Source organism: Nansenia antarctica, assembly GCF_963989245.1.
Source record: "Nansenia antarctica genome assembly, chromosome: 1".
NCBI classification, from domain to species: Eukaryota; Metazoa; Chordata; class Actinopteri; order Argentiniformes; family Microstomatidae; genus Nansenia; species Nansenia antarctica.
The window spans coordinates 66,399,761-66,414,941 of NC_137674.1; the positions used below are offsets into that span (position 1 = coordinate 66,399,761).

Here is a 15,181-nt window from a genome sequence, read left to right on the forward strand (position 1 = left end):
TGGGTCTCATCACCTTATCCACTATGTTAGCCCATTCCCGATGTCTTTCCAGAACACTTGGGCGCTCTCTCTCTGCGCTAAACCAGGTAGGATAGAAATTGTACATTAGATTTCACCGTGCAAACTGCAATGACAGTCTGGGTTTGTCAAAGCTTTTTTAAGGGCATACTTACTACTAACAACTCCGAAGGCCTCACGGCGGGGAGCCCAAGGACAGAATGACACTCGTCCCGTCCCGTCTAAAGCAAATGGCTCGCTTCTTCCTCCAGCTACTGTATTAGGAAACGCACATGTATATCTGTTCTTCTAATGTACCACGCATAGTCATTCGTTTTCTAGCAAATGCATTAAGACGCTGTATTATTCTCATGGGCAGTCTGTGTCCTGTGCTGGCTTACCTGGTTGTCACTTGTCACCCATACCCACCACCAATGTTTATATAACAGGGCCAGGCAGATGTGCTTTTCGATTAGGCAGACCAACTGATAGAACATAGTAGGTAGACCTACATGATGACATAAACTTCATATAGGCCTACATATACTTCTGCGCATTAGATAACTGTACATAAACTACCTCACTACCTGTACATAGCTCATAACTGTATATAGCCCATAACTGTACTAAACGATACTGATGTTTACAATACTACCTCTGCACATACTGTATATTAGCCTACATAGTTACCTATCACTACCATTCTTGTTCTATTTATATCATGCCCTTATATCACTATTTGCACTTCTGGTTGGATGCTAAACTGCATTTTGTTGTATTGTACTTGTACTCTGCGATGACAAAGTTGAATCTAATCTAATCTAAACATAGTAGGTAGGTAGGCTACATGTTTGATAATAGTGTCCTCAGTCTGGGATTCCCACTATGCCAGGTGCAAGCTGTACACTTGTTGGAAGAAGAGTCTGACCCAGTGGCTCACAGAGACAGTCAACTATACCAGCCAGGCAATAACACACTGGTGTTGGAGAGAAGGCGTTTGCAGCTGGCAACTGCCAGAAATAGCCCTTGTTATATTTCAAGCATGAAGCATAGACTTTTAGGCATGCATGCTCACCACGCATGTTAGGCATGCGTGGTGAGAGTAGTTCAGCCACTCATCCACCGGTCTTTACCCTCACGTACGTTCACTAGTCAGCAAGAACGATAGAGCTAGCTAAAACATAACCAGGACACTCGGCTCCTGGTAAATGCACATTGAATGAGTGCGAACTCCGTCAAATGCATTGCATTGCGACAACTCCAATTCAAACATTTGACATTTTACTGGCTGTGGGTATCTCTGATAGCACCAGTTTGTGCATGCATTTATGGCAGTCCCTAGATGTCAGTCCAGTATTCCATTCCAGTTGATAATGCCCCCCCCCCCCCCCCCAGCCTTTGTTTCAAATCTCATTTCCTTTCTGGGGATAATGTTTTCTAACTATAACTATACTGGGAGGACTCTCAGGGTAGGTAGGTATAGGACGACAGGGCCAAGATGCATTGCATCATTCAGAAGGCAACTGTATAGGCCAGTGGCGACATGCTGCACTCTTACTCCACCCGTAGCCCGGCCTGCCCAGAGAGATCACTGTTGGTACACTGATTTTTGTGGCTCCTATATAGTCCGTCCGCAGCTAATTTGAAGTCTCATCCATTCTACCTTGAGTTAGCGGGCCCCTTAAACAAAGCTCCCTTCAGGCTTTTACAGATATTTTCTTTCCCGCTCAACACGTTGATGGATAGTAAGGAGGAACCGCCAGAATGGAGCATTTTTAAGGAGCCTTGCTAACTCAAGGTGAGAATTGATGAGCCTTTAGGGTTAAAGTCATAGCTGCGGTCGGACCTTAGAGGAGACATGCTTAATGGTAGCACAGGTAGTGGGCGTACTGGATCAGATTGCTTGAATTTCAAATATTTGTTTAAGAGGCTCACAGCAACAGGTTCTGGATGTATGAACCGGTTGCACAGGCATACCAAGAAGGTGTGAAGGGGAGACTATCCCTAGAAATCATATTGTCAAATTATCCTCAGCAAATATCCCTGTCAAGGCCTATGAAAAAAGAAAATGCTGGCTGCAATGTAGCAGAGGTGACTCATCTGTTTTCAGAATGCATTGAACTTCTGCAATGTTATTAGAGCATGTCTGGAACACTTATTGCACAATGAGATGTTTCTATGGAGACAGGGGAGTGGCCATGAAAGAATGTTCCACTTTCCAAGGTTCTGTAGTTGTCAATAAGAAGCCGAACCATTTGGTTTGAACTTTTGCGTTTGACCTTACCTCAAGGCTGTTGGAAGATGGGTCTTTCATCTAAACTAGTCTGTATAAAAATATGCCGCAGCTGCAGCAGTTGATTCAAAGCACACTTTTCCAATCAACTATGTATTGGAGACACTATTGATTTTGATTGACTAAATTCATCATCTTCCTTTTCGTTCTTTTCAGGGGAACAATGTGCTGGGTCTACGAGCTGCATCCGGTGAGTGAACCTCTTTTCTTTCACCCTGTATGCGTTAGGTTTCAGCTGCTCAGGACGACTAATGCAAGTTCTAAGGCCTTTGTTCCTCATTATCAATAAACATGCCTATGAGGGTGAGTCATCGCTCAGAAGATGATGATGTCCATGAAGTAGCTGAGATCATTGAAGGGGCCTATAAGTAGTTAAGCAGCTCATTGATGAATGATACTTATCTGCACTGGCTCTCAAGAATGGGCTGACTCAACTGTTACTGCCATTGTTATCACTCTGCTAATACCCCCCCCCCCCTTCTTCTCTTTTCCTCTCTCTCCCCTGTTCTCTCCTTGAAGTCCTCTCCCCTCGAAATCGTGTGGTTTACAGGAACAGTCAGTCGTAAGTGCTCCCATGTCCTGCTTAATTCATGTGTTTTGCCTTACCATTATTCAATGTAGAGACAATTGCCTACAGTATGTATGTGTAGTGAAATTGAGTGTCAGTGTACCCTATGAAAACTATAGAACCATTTGGGGGGTTTTCTGGTTTTGAATGAGTATTAAAGCTGTTAGAATTTAAGGGAATTACTGTACTAATTACAGTTTTTTACGATTGTCGCAGTGTTCAAAACTGAAGTCACATTGTCAAAACTCTTCATACAGTCTGCATTATTAACATGCATCTTGGCCAAACACTCCATACATGTCTCAAAAGAAGCTCATTATAAGAATGTTTTTAGTTTTTTTTCAGTATCTTTGCAGAAAGTAAGTTACGGTATTTACTTCAAAGTACACTACATTTACTTGTGGAAAATGAAAAGTGGAAAATGAAAAGTTCAAACCAAAAGAAAACACAAAAATTCCAGGGCTACAATACAATAGCATTCACACAAAAAGAACTCCTGAGGGTTCTGGTCCACCCTCTAGTCTGCATCTGGTCACATCTAATGTCTTCGCTGGCAATGCGTCTAGTCTATTTCATTTCGTTGTATATATTCTGCTAATATTTTCTAGACATTTCAATATGTTTACTGCGAAAATTCACCAAATCATTCTGTTTCTGTTTTCTTCCAAGTTTTGAACACAGTGTGTTAACATTGGAAACATGTGTTGCAAATACATAGTGTTTTGCAGGTGTAGTTTGAATGAGAGAAGAATTCATGGATTTTGGAGAACGTGGTCATTGAATGAATTTTGTGTGAAAGCAATGTGAAAATGAGTCACCGTTTGGTCCACATGGACTTCTGTTTCGCTGACTGTATGAAGAGTTTTGACAATGTGACTTCAGTTTTGAACACTGCGACTTAGCAATCGTAAATAACTGTAATCTCTTAATAGGCCTACACGCAGAGTAGAATGTCCAGCTTGTTGATAAAACAGAAACCATCTTGTGTGATGACGTGTGGGAAAGTCAAACAAGTCTTGTGCACCGCGGTTCACTTCAGAACCGGCACGTGAACCTAGGGGATGGTACTAAACGATAGGATACCTAAGAACCGTTACTCCCCTACTCATCTGAAATCATCACATATCTCATGTTCCCCTGCTGCTGCACTTCCCTCTCACAATCCCTGATCCATCTGAATTATGGGACCAATTATCCATTGAATTATTCATTATTAGTAGAGGTCAGATAAAGCAAAAATACACTAAGGAACACCAGGAATTACGATTGAGAATCTGTCCCAGTATGGTTCTACACAAGGAACAACAGACAGACTTGTTATGTCTGTTATACATTAAAAAAATAAAGTGTTTGTTTCAGATGTGAATCTCTACCAGCTACTGTCTTCCAAATCAGATTCTTCAAGACAAGTCCAGCTTGCAGTACGTATTCAGATGCTTCTTATCCATAACTATTTAGCAGATATGGGTTTATTACACTTGGACACTGTTTTGTTTTATTATTCTTTCTTTCTTTCCTTTTTTTCCATTTGTGAACAGGGGATGAAGTTGTCACCGTCAAAACCCCAGCATTTGCGGAATCTGTCACAGAGGGGGATGTGAGGTGGGAGAAAGGTAGGTATTCTTGGGGCAAACATTAACAACAAATAGCCCAGGAGTGAGTTTCCCGAAAGCTTTTGTAGCTTACTTTATCATCTTTTGATGATCAAGGTGTATGCTTCTCCTGGACCTAGACCAACAGAGTTCTTCGTTTTAACACATTTTACGTCATTCACACAGAGAAGACTGATTTGCAAACACCGAACTTACAATAGGGATGCCCCGATCGATCAGCTAGCAATCGGAATTGGCCGATAATCAGTAAAAATATGACATCAGGAAAATCCGATAATGCTTTCTAGTCGCCGATCACGACAACCGATCAATGACACAAACAACGTGAACCAATTAATTGTCGCATGCTCATTAACCTAAACGAGCCACTCTCGCATGCTTGTTAAACTAAAATATGTCGACAGTGTGTGTGGTGTTATGTGTTTATAACATTAGGACTCCAGTTCCCAGTATGCACCGGGAGAGTTGAGCATGAGCAGCAGTCGCAGATACGCAAATGTTACCTGTGTTGTAGCCTACCGGCAAGTTGGCATTTTGTAAATAAAAAAAAGGCTTAAACCTGCACCTAGTTTAGAATAGAAATACAAACATAACAGTGTGGAAGTACTATAAAGTGTGTGAGACAGATGTCATACATGCCATCTGCAATCTGTGCAAGAATGCACTTACTGTGCATCACATAGTGGAGCATGGCTAGTTTGAAAAGCTGACCGCGGAGAATGAGAAGAAAAAGGCAGAGACAACTCGGCCAGCCTATCAAAAGGTTTGTGGAGATTTTTTAAAAGACTTAAAACATTTAGGCCTAGACCTCGCTTTATTGTATGCTCTAAATGTTAAATAATAATAATAATAATAATAATAATAACTTAAATGTATATAGCGCCTTTCACAGACCCAAGGTCGCTTTACAAGGGAATGGGACGAACAGAACAGAGCCAGAGAGACAAACACGCAAAACAAGAAACAGCGAAACAGCTACTAAAGGTTGAATGCAATGGTGAAAAGGTGGGTTTTAAGGGCAGTTTTGAATATGTCCAGGGTTGGAGAGTCGTGGATATCCTTGGGTAGAGAGTTCCAGAGGGTGCCACACTGAAGGCTCTTTACCCAAAGGTCCGGAGTTTGGCGCTGGGTTGGATGAGGAGGCCTGGGTGTCATTCTGGATTCCACTCTCTCATTCCAATCACATATCAAATCCATCACTAAATCCGCCTTCTTCCACCTCAAGAACATCTCCAGACTCCAGCCATCTCTGTCAGACTCTCCAAACAAGCGTGCAGCGCTGTAACACTGACATGATAATGCAGATATTTGGCTGACAAACTTGCTCCCACCCATATTAAAAGGCACTGATGTTCATTCTTTTGCCTTCCCCATCATCCCAGAAATGGAGATCGTGTGACACAGGTTAGGTTATTTTTTTTAGCTATATAAGCAACTGGTCACTTTCGAATGCAAAATTAAAATATTGAATCACACTCACCCATCTAGCTAAAATAGATAGTGTCTCCAGCCAGCTTGTTGATATTTACACTGTCATGATATTCTTTGACTATGATGCAGTCACTTAATGTACCAGTGTATAGCTACTCCCTCGCTTTGGGGCTGGGTTGCAAAATTAAGTACTTCTACTAATTCAGTGCTACAAAGCTTTTGGGAAAACTCCCTCCAGTTGTGTAAGTCCTGATGATAAGTCCTGTAACTCCCTCCAGTCGTGTCAAAGATCTGTGATACTTCAGCCTTTAGCGTAAGCCTCTAAGGAGATACTTGTGTCTTGTTTGTATGACAAATACCTTTCCTCACTTCCAGCTGTTGGAGATTCAGTGACGGAAGATGAGGTGGTGTGTGAAATCGAGACTGACAAGGTATAAAATTAAAAAAAAGCGCTGGAAAAATATCTCCAACACCAACAATTTCCATGTTCTTTGAACAATAGCCACACACTATATCATTCACTGAAACTCAATGATACCAATGAACAGCTGATGTGCTGTGGTTAGGAGGCATCCATTCACGCTGTGTTGAAGACCTTAAAAGTCGTTGAATACATTTGTTGTTTTACAAAGTTACCAGAGCCAACAGCAGCTCACTGACTTTTGAATTTTAACATGAGGGTTTTCTTCATGTGGTAACAAGGGTGGGTATCTGTTTGTGTTCTGTCAGACCTCTGTGCAGGTGCCCTCCCCTGCTGCCGGGGTGATCGAGGCCCTCCTGGTGCCAGATGGAGGGAAAGTAGAGGGAGGAACTCCCCTCTTTACTCTCAAGAAAGGAGGTGTGTGTTCTTATCATTCCTATCCTCCATCGATCTTATGTTATACATCGGTTCTGTACCCGTCGTTCAGATATGATAAGGAGTTACAATTTGAGATGGTGGAAAAACGTTGTTCTTGCACTAAACCCCCACGGTCATTTTAATATATGCCCTACGTCTGTTCCACTGTCTCTCCACTGATTTTAACGCCTTTGGACAATATGGTCTGAGATTGGTTACACGCTTGCTTATACTTGTAGTGCACACCATGTATCTCTTACTTGCCACCTGTTGTCAAGGTCCACTAATTGAATTGTCCATTTTCTCTCCACAGCCGTGTCTGCCAAAGCTGCTCCCACCTCAGCAGCAGAAGCCACCATGCCCTCAGCACCCCCTCCCACAAGCCCGGTGGCTGCGGCCATTCCCACCACCATGCCCCCCGTTCCCCCTGCGCCAGCACAACCTGTCGTTGCCAAACCTGGTGAGTTAACAGCACCCAACATTCCAAATCAACTTGTGACTTAGCCTCAAATTCTGAGACAGACTGTTACGTAAGCACTCGACGTAGTCTCTTGAACTTGTTTTCAGTATACGCGCAGGGTATAATAGTTCTGGCTTGAGGTTGAGGTCATGAGTTATCTTTTTCCAGAGTAGGTCGCAATTAATATGCGCGGAGTTAAGTATGTAGCAGTGCCACTAAAGATGCAGACACACAATTGACAAACACTTGTCCGACATAGTATGTATAATTCATAATGTGACTTTTTGTTGAAGTCCAAATACCATGTCATTGAATTGCTTTGCATCCATTCCTCTCGTAACTGTGCCTCTCTCTCTCTCTCTATCTCTCTCTCTCTCTCTCTATCCCTCTCTATATCCCTCTCTCTCTCTCTCTATCCCTCTCTCTCTCTCTCTTTCTCTTTCTCTCCCTCCCTCTATCTCTCCCTCTCTCTCTCTCTCTCCCTGTTGTAGTTTCTGCTGTCCATCCCACTGCAGCTCCAGCTGCTTCAGCCGTAGTCAAAGGAGCCAGGACAGAGAACAGGGTAAGACCCCCCCCCCTTGGCCTGCCTTCCCATACTAACAGGCACCATTCACCCAGCACAGCCAAGTGGGAAAAATACATATCTGTATTAGGGATGGACGGTTTCCAATTACTGAAACCGAAAAACCGTCAAAGACTAAAACCGGGGTTTTCCGGTTAACCGAAATAAATAAATAAATAAAATAAAATAAAATAAAAAGAGCGCCAATTTCAAATAATTGAGCCCTACTGCTACAATACACTCATGTCGAACACCATTAAAACACCGTAAGCACAGTCACAACACATTTAGGCTACTTAAGGGCTCTGCACACAGCGTGCGATTTCTGTTGCGCATCAACGTTCCATTTTGAAGTTTGAATGGAAGTCTATGAGAACATCGCATTTACCCACACACGGCCCCGATTTTAATCGCACGGCGAACATTCGATTCCATTCATTTTGAATGGGACAAAGCAGTGCGACAAAACTCGCACGCCGTGTGCTTTGTCCCATTCAAAATGAATGGAATCGAATGTTCGCCGTGCGATTAAAATCGGGGCCGTGTGTGGGTAAATGCGATGTTCTCATAGACTTCCATTCAAACTTCAAAATGGAACGTTGATGCGCAACAGAAATCGCACGCTGTGTGCAGAGCCCTTTAGTTTCACAAATATAAGTGGAAAGGCAGACTTTTGTAAGCTACACCATACATGAAAACACATGAACACTTAACACACCAGCTCTGCTGATCCAGGGTGCACGCCTGCACGGAAGATCATCTCTTGGAACAGCGTCTTCATTGAATGAACTGCTTTCTCAATATCTTGGTTCTTAGACAAAGTTTCAGCTGCTGCTCAATGTATTTAAATATTTGAATACTGCTCAATAATCACTGAAATATTAGACTTAGAATTATGTAGTGAACATACTTAAAGCTTTTCATAAAAACCAAATGCCGCGAGACTGACTCGTCCTGAACTGTCGTAAGTCAATCAACAAAGAATGCCCCATCAAAATAAAAGTGCCCATGGTAGAGCTGTCAAAATAGAGCTTTCAAAATAAATGTACTAATACAGATAGAGATAAATACAGAACTACCTTTGCGTCACTAAGTGACCGCGTATCTTCTGAGACATGCGTTCTGTCATCACTTTCAGTAGCGCCTTCACACACAGTGGCGCTGTGCACAAACACTCTTGATCCGTATAGCTCTTGTTTTATTATATTGTGGTTTAGTAAATACTGCACTTGGAGTTACATTCAATGCATGATTTGTGCTATAGAACATAAATAAAGTTTGATTGATTGATATCAAATCAAATCACATTTTATTTCTATAGCGCATTTCTCACAAAAGTGACCCAATGCGCTTTACAGAGAGCAGCGAAAATGATCTTATTAAATGTAAGCGAGTAATTGTAAAAAACCTTTCCTATCTACCAATAACTGAAGGCAACTATCTTTCCCATAGAGTGATTCGTTACCCTTAAATATAATCCCAATTAGATATTAATCCTCAGTTATTCTTCACAACTGACCAAACCTCTCACTCATTGCGCGGCAGATTCAGACTGTATCATTGTTATTTTCACACACGACAAACATGTGACATGTTCCAGTTTTATTCTTTGAACAACATAGAATATACAATAGAATAGAAAACGTAAACAAAAACATCTATAAATATAAATACAAACGAGTGCAAATTTAGTGCAAGCAGGTAAAACAATTGTGCAAAGACATCACGGATCACATTAATTCTAATTCACAACGTCTTATTAAATAATAATAATAATATAGAATAGAATAGCAAACGTAAATAACAACATCTATAAATATAAATACAAACGAGTGCAAATTGAGTGCAAGCAGGTAAAACAATTGTGCAAAGATATCACTGATCACATTCATTCTAATTCTAATTCACAACCTATGGCTAATAACTAAATAACAAAAACCGGCAGTAACAAAAAATGAGCATAAAAGCTATTAAAGGCTATTAAATAGTCCGTTAATCGAGGTTCTTCGCAAGAAACACGAGCATGTTCACCTTTTCAGGATTAAAAAAATTATAATAATAATAATCGGTTTCAGACGGTTTTGATAAAAAACCGTTTCTATTTTTATAAACCCCGGTTTTCGGTATAACCGAAAAACCGTCCATCCCTAATCTGTATCACACACTAGTGACAGCCACAATGAATGAGCCACATTCCATTCACGTTTATCCATACATCAACATTCGCTTTCAATGAAGCCATTATCACATTGGATGCAAGTTTGCTGTGTTGCTTTCAGGTGAAGATGAACCGGATGAGGTTGAGAATCGCCCAGCGGCTGAAGGAGGCCCAGAACACCTGCGCTATGCTGACCACCTTCAACGAGGTGGACATGAGGTGAGCCACTGAACACCCATCAAAAATGCACTTCAAAGTGGCTTTGAATAAAAACCTCTCATTCCGCTATGAGCATGTTTTTCACCTAAAAACCACATTTCTCATATCATTCCTCCAATGTTTTTTTTCTTCCCCCAAATCCATTCAACAGCAACATCCAGGAGATGAGAAAATTTCATAAAGACGCTTTCCTGAAGAAGCATAACATCAAGCTGGGCTTCATGTCTGCGTTTGTGAAAGCTGCAGCACATGCTCTGAACGACCAGCCCGCTGTCAATGCTGGTAAGCCTCTCACCCAAAACCCCCTCTTTCACACCACAATAGCTTATTTCAACTGATAGATTGGTAATGTCAAAAAGCTTTTGTAAAGATAAATGGATTTGGTCACCATGAAGATGCTTATATCCCCCTAATTATATTGAAATCACACCAGACTTGAATGAAATACATTTAAAAAACGTTACTATTTGAATTCAGTTTCAGGTTTTTGCTGTTGTTGTTTTTTCTTCCCCAGTCATTGATGATTCAACCAAAGAAATTGTGTACAGGGATTATGTAGACATCAGTGTGGCTGTGTCGACTCCAAAGGTAAGACTTGGACCATTGGACATGACGTTTTAAAGTTTTGCCTGTTTTTCTTGTAAATGTTGAGTGTAGAGATCTTGCTAATGCTTTTAAGATGAAAGTTGATAATTGTGTATTCATTCATTCATTCATTCGTTCTGACTGTTTTGTTTCTGCAACATTTCTCCAGGGACTTGTTGTACCAGTGATTCGTGGAGTAGAGATGATGAACTTTGCTGACATTGAGAAAACCATCAACGCACTTGGAGAAAAGGTACACACCTTTGTTAGAGAGGCAGCCTATTTGATCTTTTTTTTCACAGATTATCTATAGGTGACTAAACCTTGTTTTAGGATTTAATCCAAGTGGAACTGTTGCTCTAAAACAGGTACATTGTTAAGTACAAGTACATACAATTTATGATTAATAAGATATAAGCTTCAACCTTGCTTTCTGGGTTTGAGTTAAATGTAAATAGAGAATGTTTTGACAGCGCTTGACACATGTTTTCCCAGGCTCGTAGGAACGAACTGGCCATAGAGGACATGGATGGCGGCACCTTCACCATCAGTAACGGCGGTGTGTTCGGCTCCATGTTCGGCACGCCCATCATCAACCCTCCCCAATCAGCCATCCTGGGCATGCATGGCATCTTTGAGAGACCTGTGGCCATCGGGGGCAAGGTGGGTCACATCCTTGGGAAAATAATAGCTAGGCCTGTATGTAATAGTATCCACTTATTTGATAACAAACATAGTTAATCTCAAATCAGGAATTGAATTAAGCATGGAATGCGATTGTTGCATCCATTTGAGGCATGCTAGAATGCCTTAAGATAAAAATCGGAGTGATATTTACAGTAAAAAACTAAATTAACTTGTTGAAAAAGAGCATAACATGACTCCTTTAAATGACATGAACCCAACTCTTCTAATTTCCTGCTGTGGAAGAGGTCTAGTTTATGACTTCTTTTGTATGAATGTATCATTTGTTGTTCTTATTTTTTCCTCGATCCATGGCAGGTGGAGATCCGTCCCATGATGTATGTGGCGCTGACGTATGACCACCGCCTCGTGGACGGCAGAGAGGCAGTCACCTTCCTCCGTAAGATCAAAGCAGTGGTGGAGGACCCACGAGTGCTGCTCCTCGACATGTGATTCCTCTGAGTGATACCCAAGAGTATCTAAAGGCTCATCATATGAAAATAATTCCCCCAAATCATACAAGCCAACATCCCATTGTTATTTAATCCATCTGATTGAGGAGAGACAAGCAATTCATGCTCAGATTATTAATGACTGATTATTCAGTACTTGTTGGGCCTCAGTGTCAGTTGGTACAGTATACCATTGACTTCTGTGAATCCAGTACCTTCTGTGTCAACATTAGACGTATGTTTAAAGCACATCAAAAAGCAGTCACATTTCAAGAATATCAATGTACTGTACAGTGTACCTCTTTTAATCTGAGCTTTTATTGAGCCCGTTATGCCATTTACACCATAATATTAAAGCAAAAAATTATAGTATCACTTAATTTTATGGTAAATATTTTTTTTTAATTGTATTTCTGTACCAAGAAATAAAAAGCTACCAAATAGTTGTTATAATGCTACCCAGGAGAAGTGCTCAGTTTGACATATTATGCCCACAATAAATCTAGAGTATGACTGTCGCTTGTCATGGCTGTATTAACTATATGACCAGTAAACCTCATGAGGGTTTTCCTGGGGATATAATCCCTGTTAAAACTGAGTCTTCCTTGTATTGTCTCTTGGCTTAACCCTGCTTTTTTTTCTTCTCCTGGGATGATTTCCACTGAGCGGCATTGTAAATGGCACATTATATTTACATTTAAGTCAGTTAGCAGACACTTTTATCCAAAGCGACTTACATTAAGTACATTTGTCTAAGTAAGTGAATCAACTATACAACAGTCATCGTAAGTAAAACCATAAATAAGAACAAGTGCCATCAACAGTCACAGAAGGAAGAACCTTTTTTTTTTTTTTAAGTATCAATCCATATTGTCTTTGGACTGTTAGTAGAGGAGAGAAACCTCTTCCTTCTTGACTGAGATGCTTTTCAATGTGCATGAGAAGACAACATGCAAGACCAGACACTATTTTTGTTCAGGATTTTTTTTATACAACCGTACAACTTTTATCTATCACTGGGAGTAGTTTTCAAGACGCACAAGTTAGCTCAACCACCTCTCATGAGCTATTCAGTCCCCTGGGAACAGATAGATTCTCAGATGTTTACTATACCTGTATCTATTTAAAGAAAACAATTTTAAACATTAAACATCATAGAGTTTTATGTATGCATACGAGTCTTGAGTTTCTTTATTTCCCTCACTGCATTTTTAAAAAAAAATATGTATATCATTGTTAAATTCTTACAATCAAATGAGTTAAAATATTAATTAGAATTAAATGAAAACTGAAAAATTTAAATAACGTTGAAAATCAATGACACACTCACTAGTCAAGCCAAAATATTGCAATGCAATGAATTCTGTGAGTAATCCCCACTACTACTACCTATTTAGTAGTATCACCATCATATAATCCACTATGAATTCTTTATTGTATCAGAGTGCTTGAGGAAAATGTGAGACCATCTGTCCAAATATTTAAGCAGAATTGCATGTGGACCATGCAACATGACAATGACCCAAAACATTCCAGTAAATCCACCAAGAAATGGCAAGGAAAAAAAAGAAATGGAGAGTTCTGGAATGGCCAAGTCAAAGCCCAGATCTTAATACTTTTGAGATGCTGTGGGGTGATTTGAAACGGGCTGTGCATGCAAGACGCCCCTCAAACTTCACACAGCTGAAAGAATTCTGCAGGAGAGGGAAAAACATTCCCCCAGTTGATGTCAGAGACTGGTAGACAATTATAGGGAACATCTAATTGATGCCAGCCAAAGAGGGCAATACCAGCTATTAGGGCATAGGGTGTCCTAACTTTTTCGTCAGTAGGAATTGGGATCTAATTTTTTGTTAAATAAATGATAACAAAGTTACATTTTCCTTGTTTTTGGTTAAATTACATCACCTTTATCTATAGATATTGTTTGAAAGAAGACCAAATATTGTAGACGAACATTGGTGGGATCAATGTCCACTGATGTCCATATTTCTTAAAAAAAGAACTAAATATTTAATAGGGTGTTCTAATATTTCCACACGACTGTAGGTTCACTCAATAGAGCTGAGATTCTATACTCTGTTTCTGGCATCTATTCACTGTTTGTGAACATCAAGTCTATTTCAAATGCACAACCAAGAATACTCATTACAACTAGACAACAGTGCCCATTCTAAACCTATTCATAACATCTCTATGCCCATGGTTTTTACAGTTTCACTTATAGAGGTTTGGGTTATTAATAAACCTCAACACCACCAGTTCCAAGGAAACCTTCAATATCAAGTTCAAACTATGAATGTAAAGCATGTAATTAAGTCAACTGGTCAAGGTTCATAGGGACATTTTGTTCCATCGCCTTGCCTTAACTGCTGTCATTACTCTGCTGGACTACCTCCAGACGAAACCTGAGCCAAAGATGGATCTTCAAAGCTAATGAGCTAGTCTAGTGTACTGCTCTTTATAAGCTCCTGAATAATGAGATCACCTCTGACAGTCTTAAGGGTTGCTTCGCCCTTCCCTCCCACTTCATCGAGTGGCTGCAGCTGTGTACAAGGCCCTCCACTTCTGTTTACTTTAATAATCATGGAAGACAATGGCTCCTAATGTGTGTCTTTGTTTCTCTGCCAGCACCTACACAAATGTCTGAACAACACCATTAACAACACCATTTTGGTCGGAAAAACATGGAATTCATTATGGGGAACACAAAAAACCACCCCGAACATTAGATTACCATGAGAATACAGAAAGCCCTAATGGGCCTGAATTCTCAGAACAATAACACAAGGGGCTGTTTAATTTAATTATTTACTTTTATTGCCACTCAAGATTCCATTAGCGCCATCGTTTTAATGTGCTGCATCCGCTGCAAGGTGCATAGATATCTGAGGAGGTTTGTTTGTTGGCCTTTTTTGTTTCATCTTGAAAATTTGGCCCAATCTGTGCATATCCAATGGGGCTCTTCAATAAGATGAGGCCTTTAAGTCTTTGTGTTCATTCAGATGAAAGATAGGCCATTAGAAATGGGCAGCTATCTATTTGTTTTCATTAGGCACATCAGAGGGATAATTTAACTAAATGATTCTGTTATTCTTTCTACTTCTTTCAAAACAAGCTAGTTGGCAATTCTTTCTGTTTCCTGAGTTGTCTTGGTGGGACTGCATTGGCATTGATACTGATAATAGGACTCTCTAAGGACAATCTCTACTTTGTTGAACAATCATGAATATACTGTAGATTTAACTCTTTATCTTCACCTTGTTGGCTCAGAGTATCAGATGACAATGCCGGTGGATTCGAGGTTAACATCTCATTCAA

At 40.4% G+C, this 15,181-nt stretch overlaps 1 protein-coding gene across 2 annotated transcripts; it reads left to right on the plus strand.

Moving 5' to 3' along the window:
- Positions 1-12,970, plus strand: LOC308166983 (dihydrolipoyllysine-residue succinyltransferase component of 2-oxoglutarate dehydrogenase complex, mitochondrial-like). 2 transcript variants are annotated; one of them, XM_080541317.1, is made up of 15 exons: positions 1-86; positions 2,447-2,480; positions 2,810-2,852; positions 4,218-4,279; positions 4,397-4,471; positions 6,278-6,333; positions 6,632-6,740; positions 7,054-7,200; positions 7,692-7,762; positions 10,042-10,139; positions 10,291-10,421; positions 10,654-10,727; positions 10,894-10,977; positions 11,220-11,387; positions 11,727-12,970. In XM_080541317.1, exons 1-15 carry the CDS (start codon positions 24-26, stop codon positions 11,859-11,861), a joined length of 1,350 nt encoding a protein of 449 aa, XP_080397443.1. In that variant the 5' UTR covers positions 1-23; the 3' UTR covers positions 11,862-12,970. The 2 variants fall into 2 exon arrangements, with proteins under 2 accessions (XP_080397443.1, XP_080397444.1); XM_080541318.1 differs by having other exon boundaries at positions 4,254-4,279.
- The last annotated feature ends 2,211 nt before the right edge of the window (positions 12,971-15,181 follow it).

Bases quoted from the DNA above. Each gene is read 5' to 3' on its own strand.
- LOC308166983 (XM_080541317.1), top strand. From the start codon at position 24: ATGTTAGCCCATTCCCGATGTCTTTCCAGAACACTTGGGCGCTCTCTC. The intron at 2,853-4,217 runs GTAAGTGCTCCC...TGTTTGTTTCAG, and splicing joins GTTTACAGGAACAGTCAGTC to ATGTGAATCTCTACCAGCTA. The intron at 6,334-6,631 runs GTATAAAATTAA...GTGTTCTGTCAG, and splicing joins GTGAAATCGAGACTGACAAG to ACCTCTGTGCAGGTGCCCTC.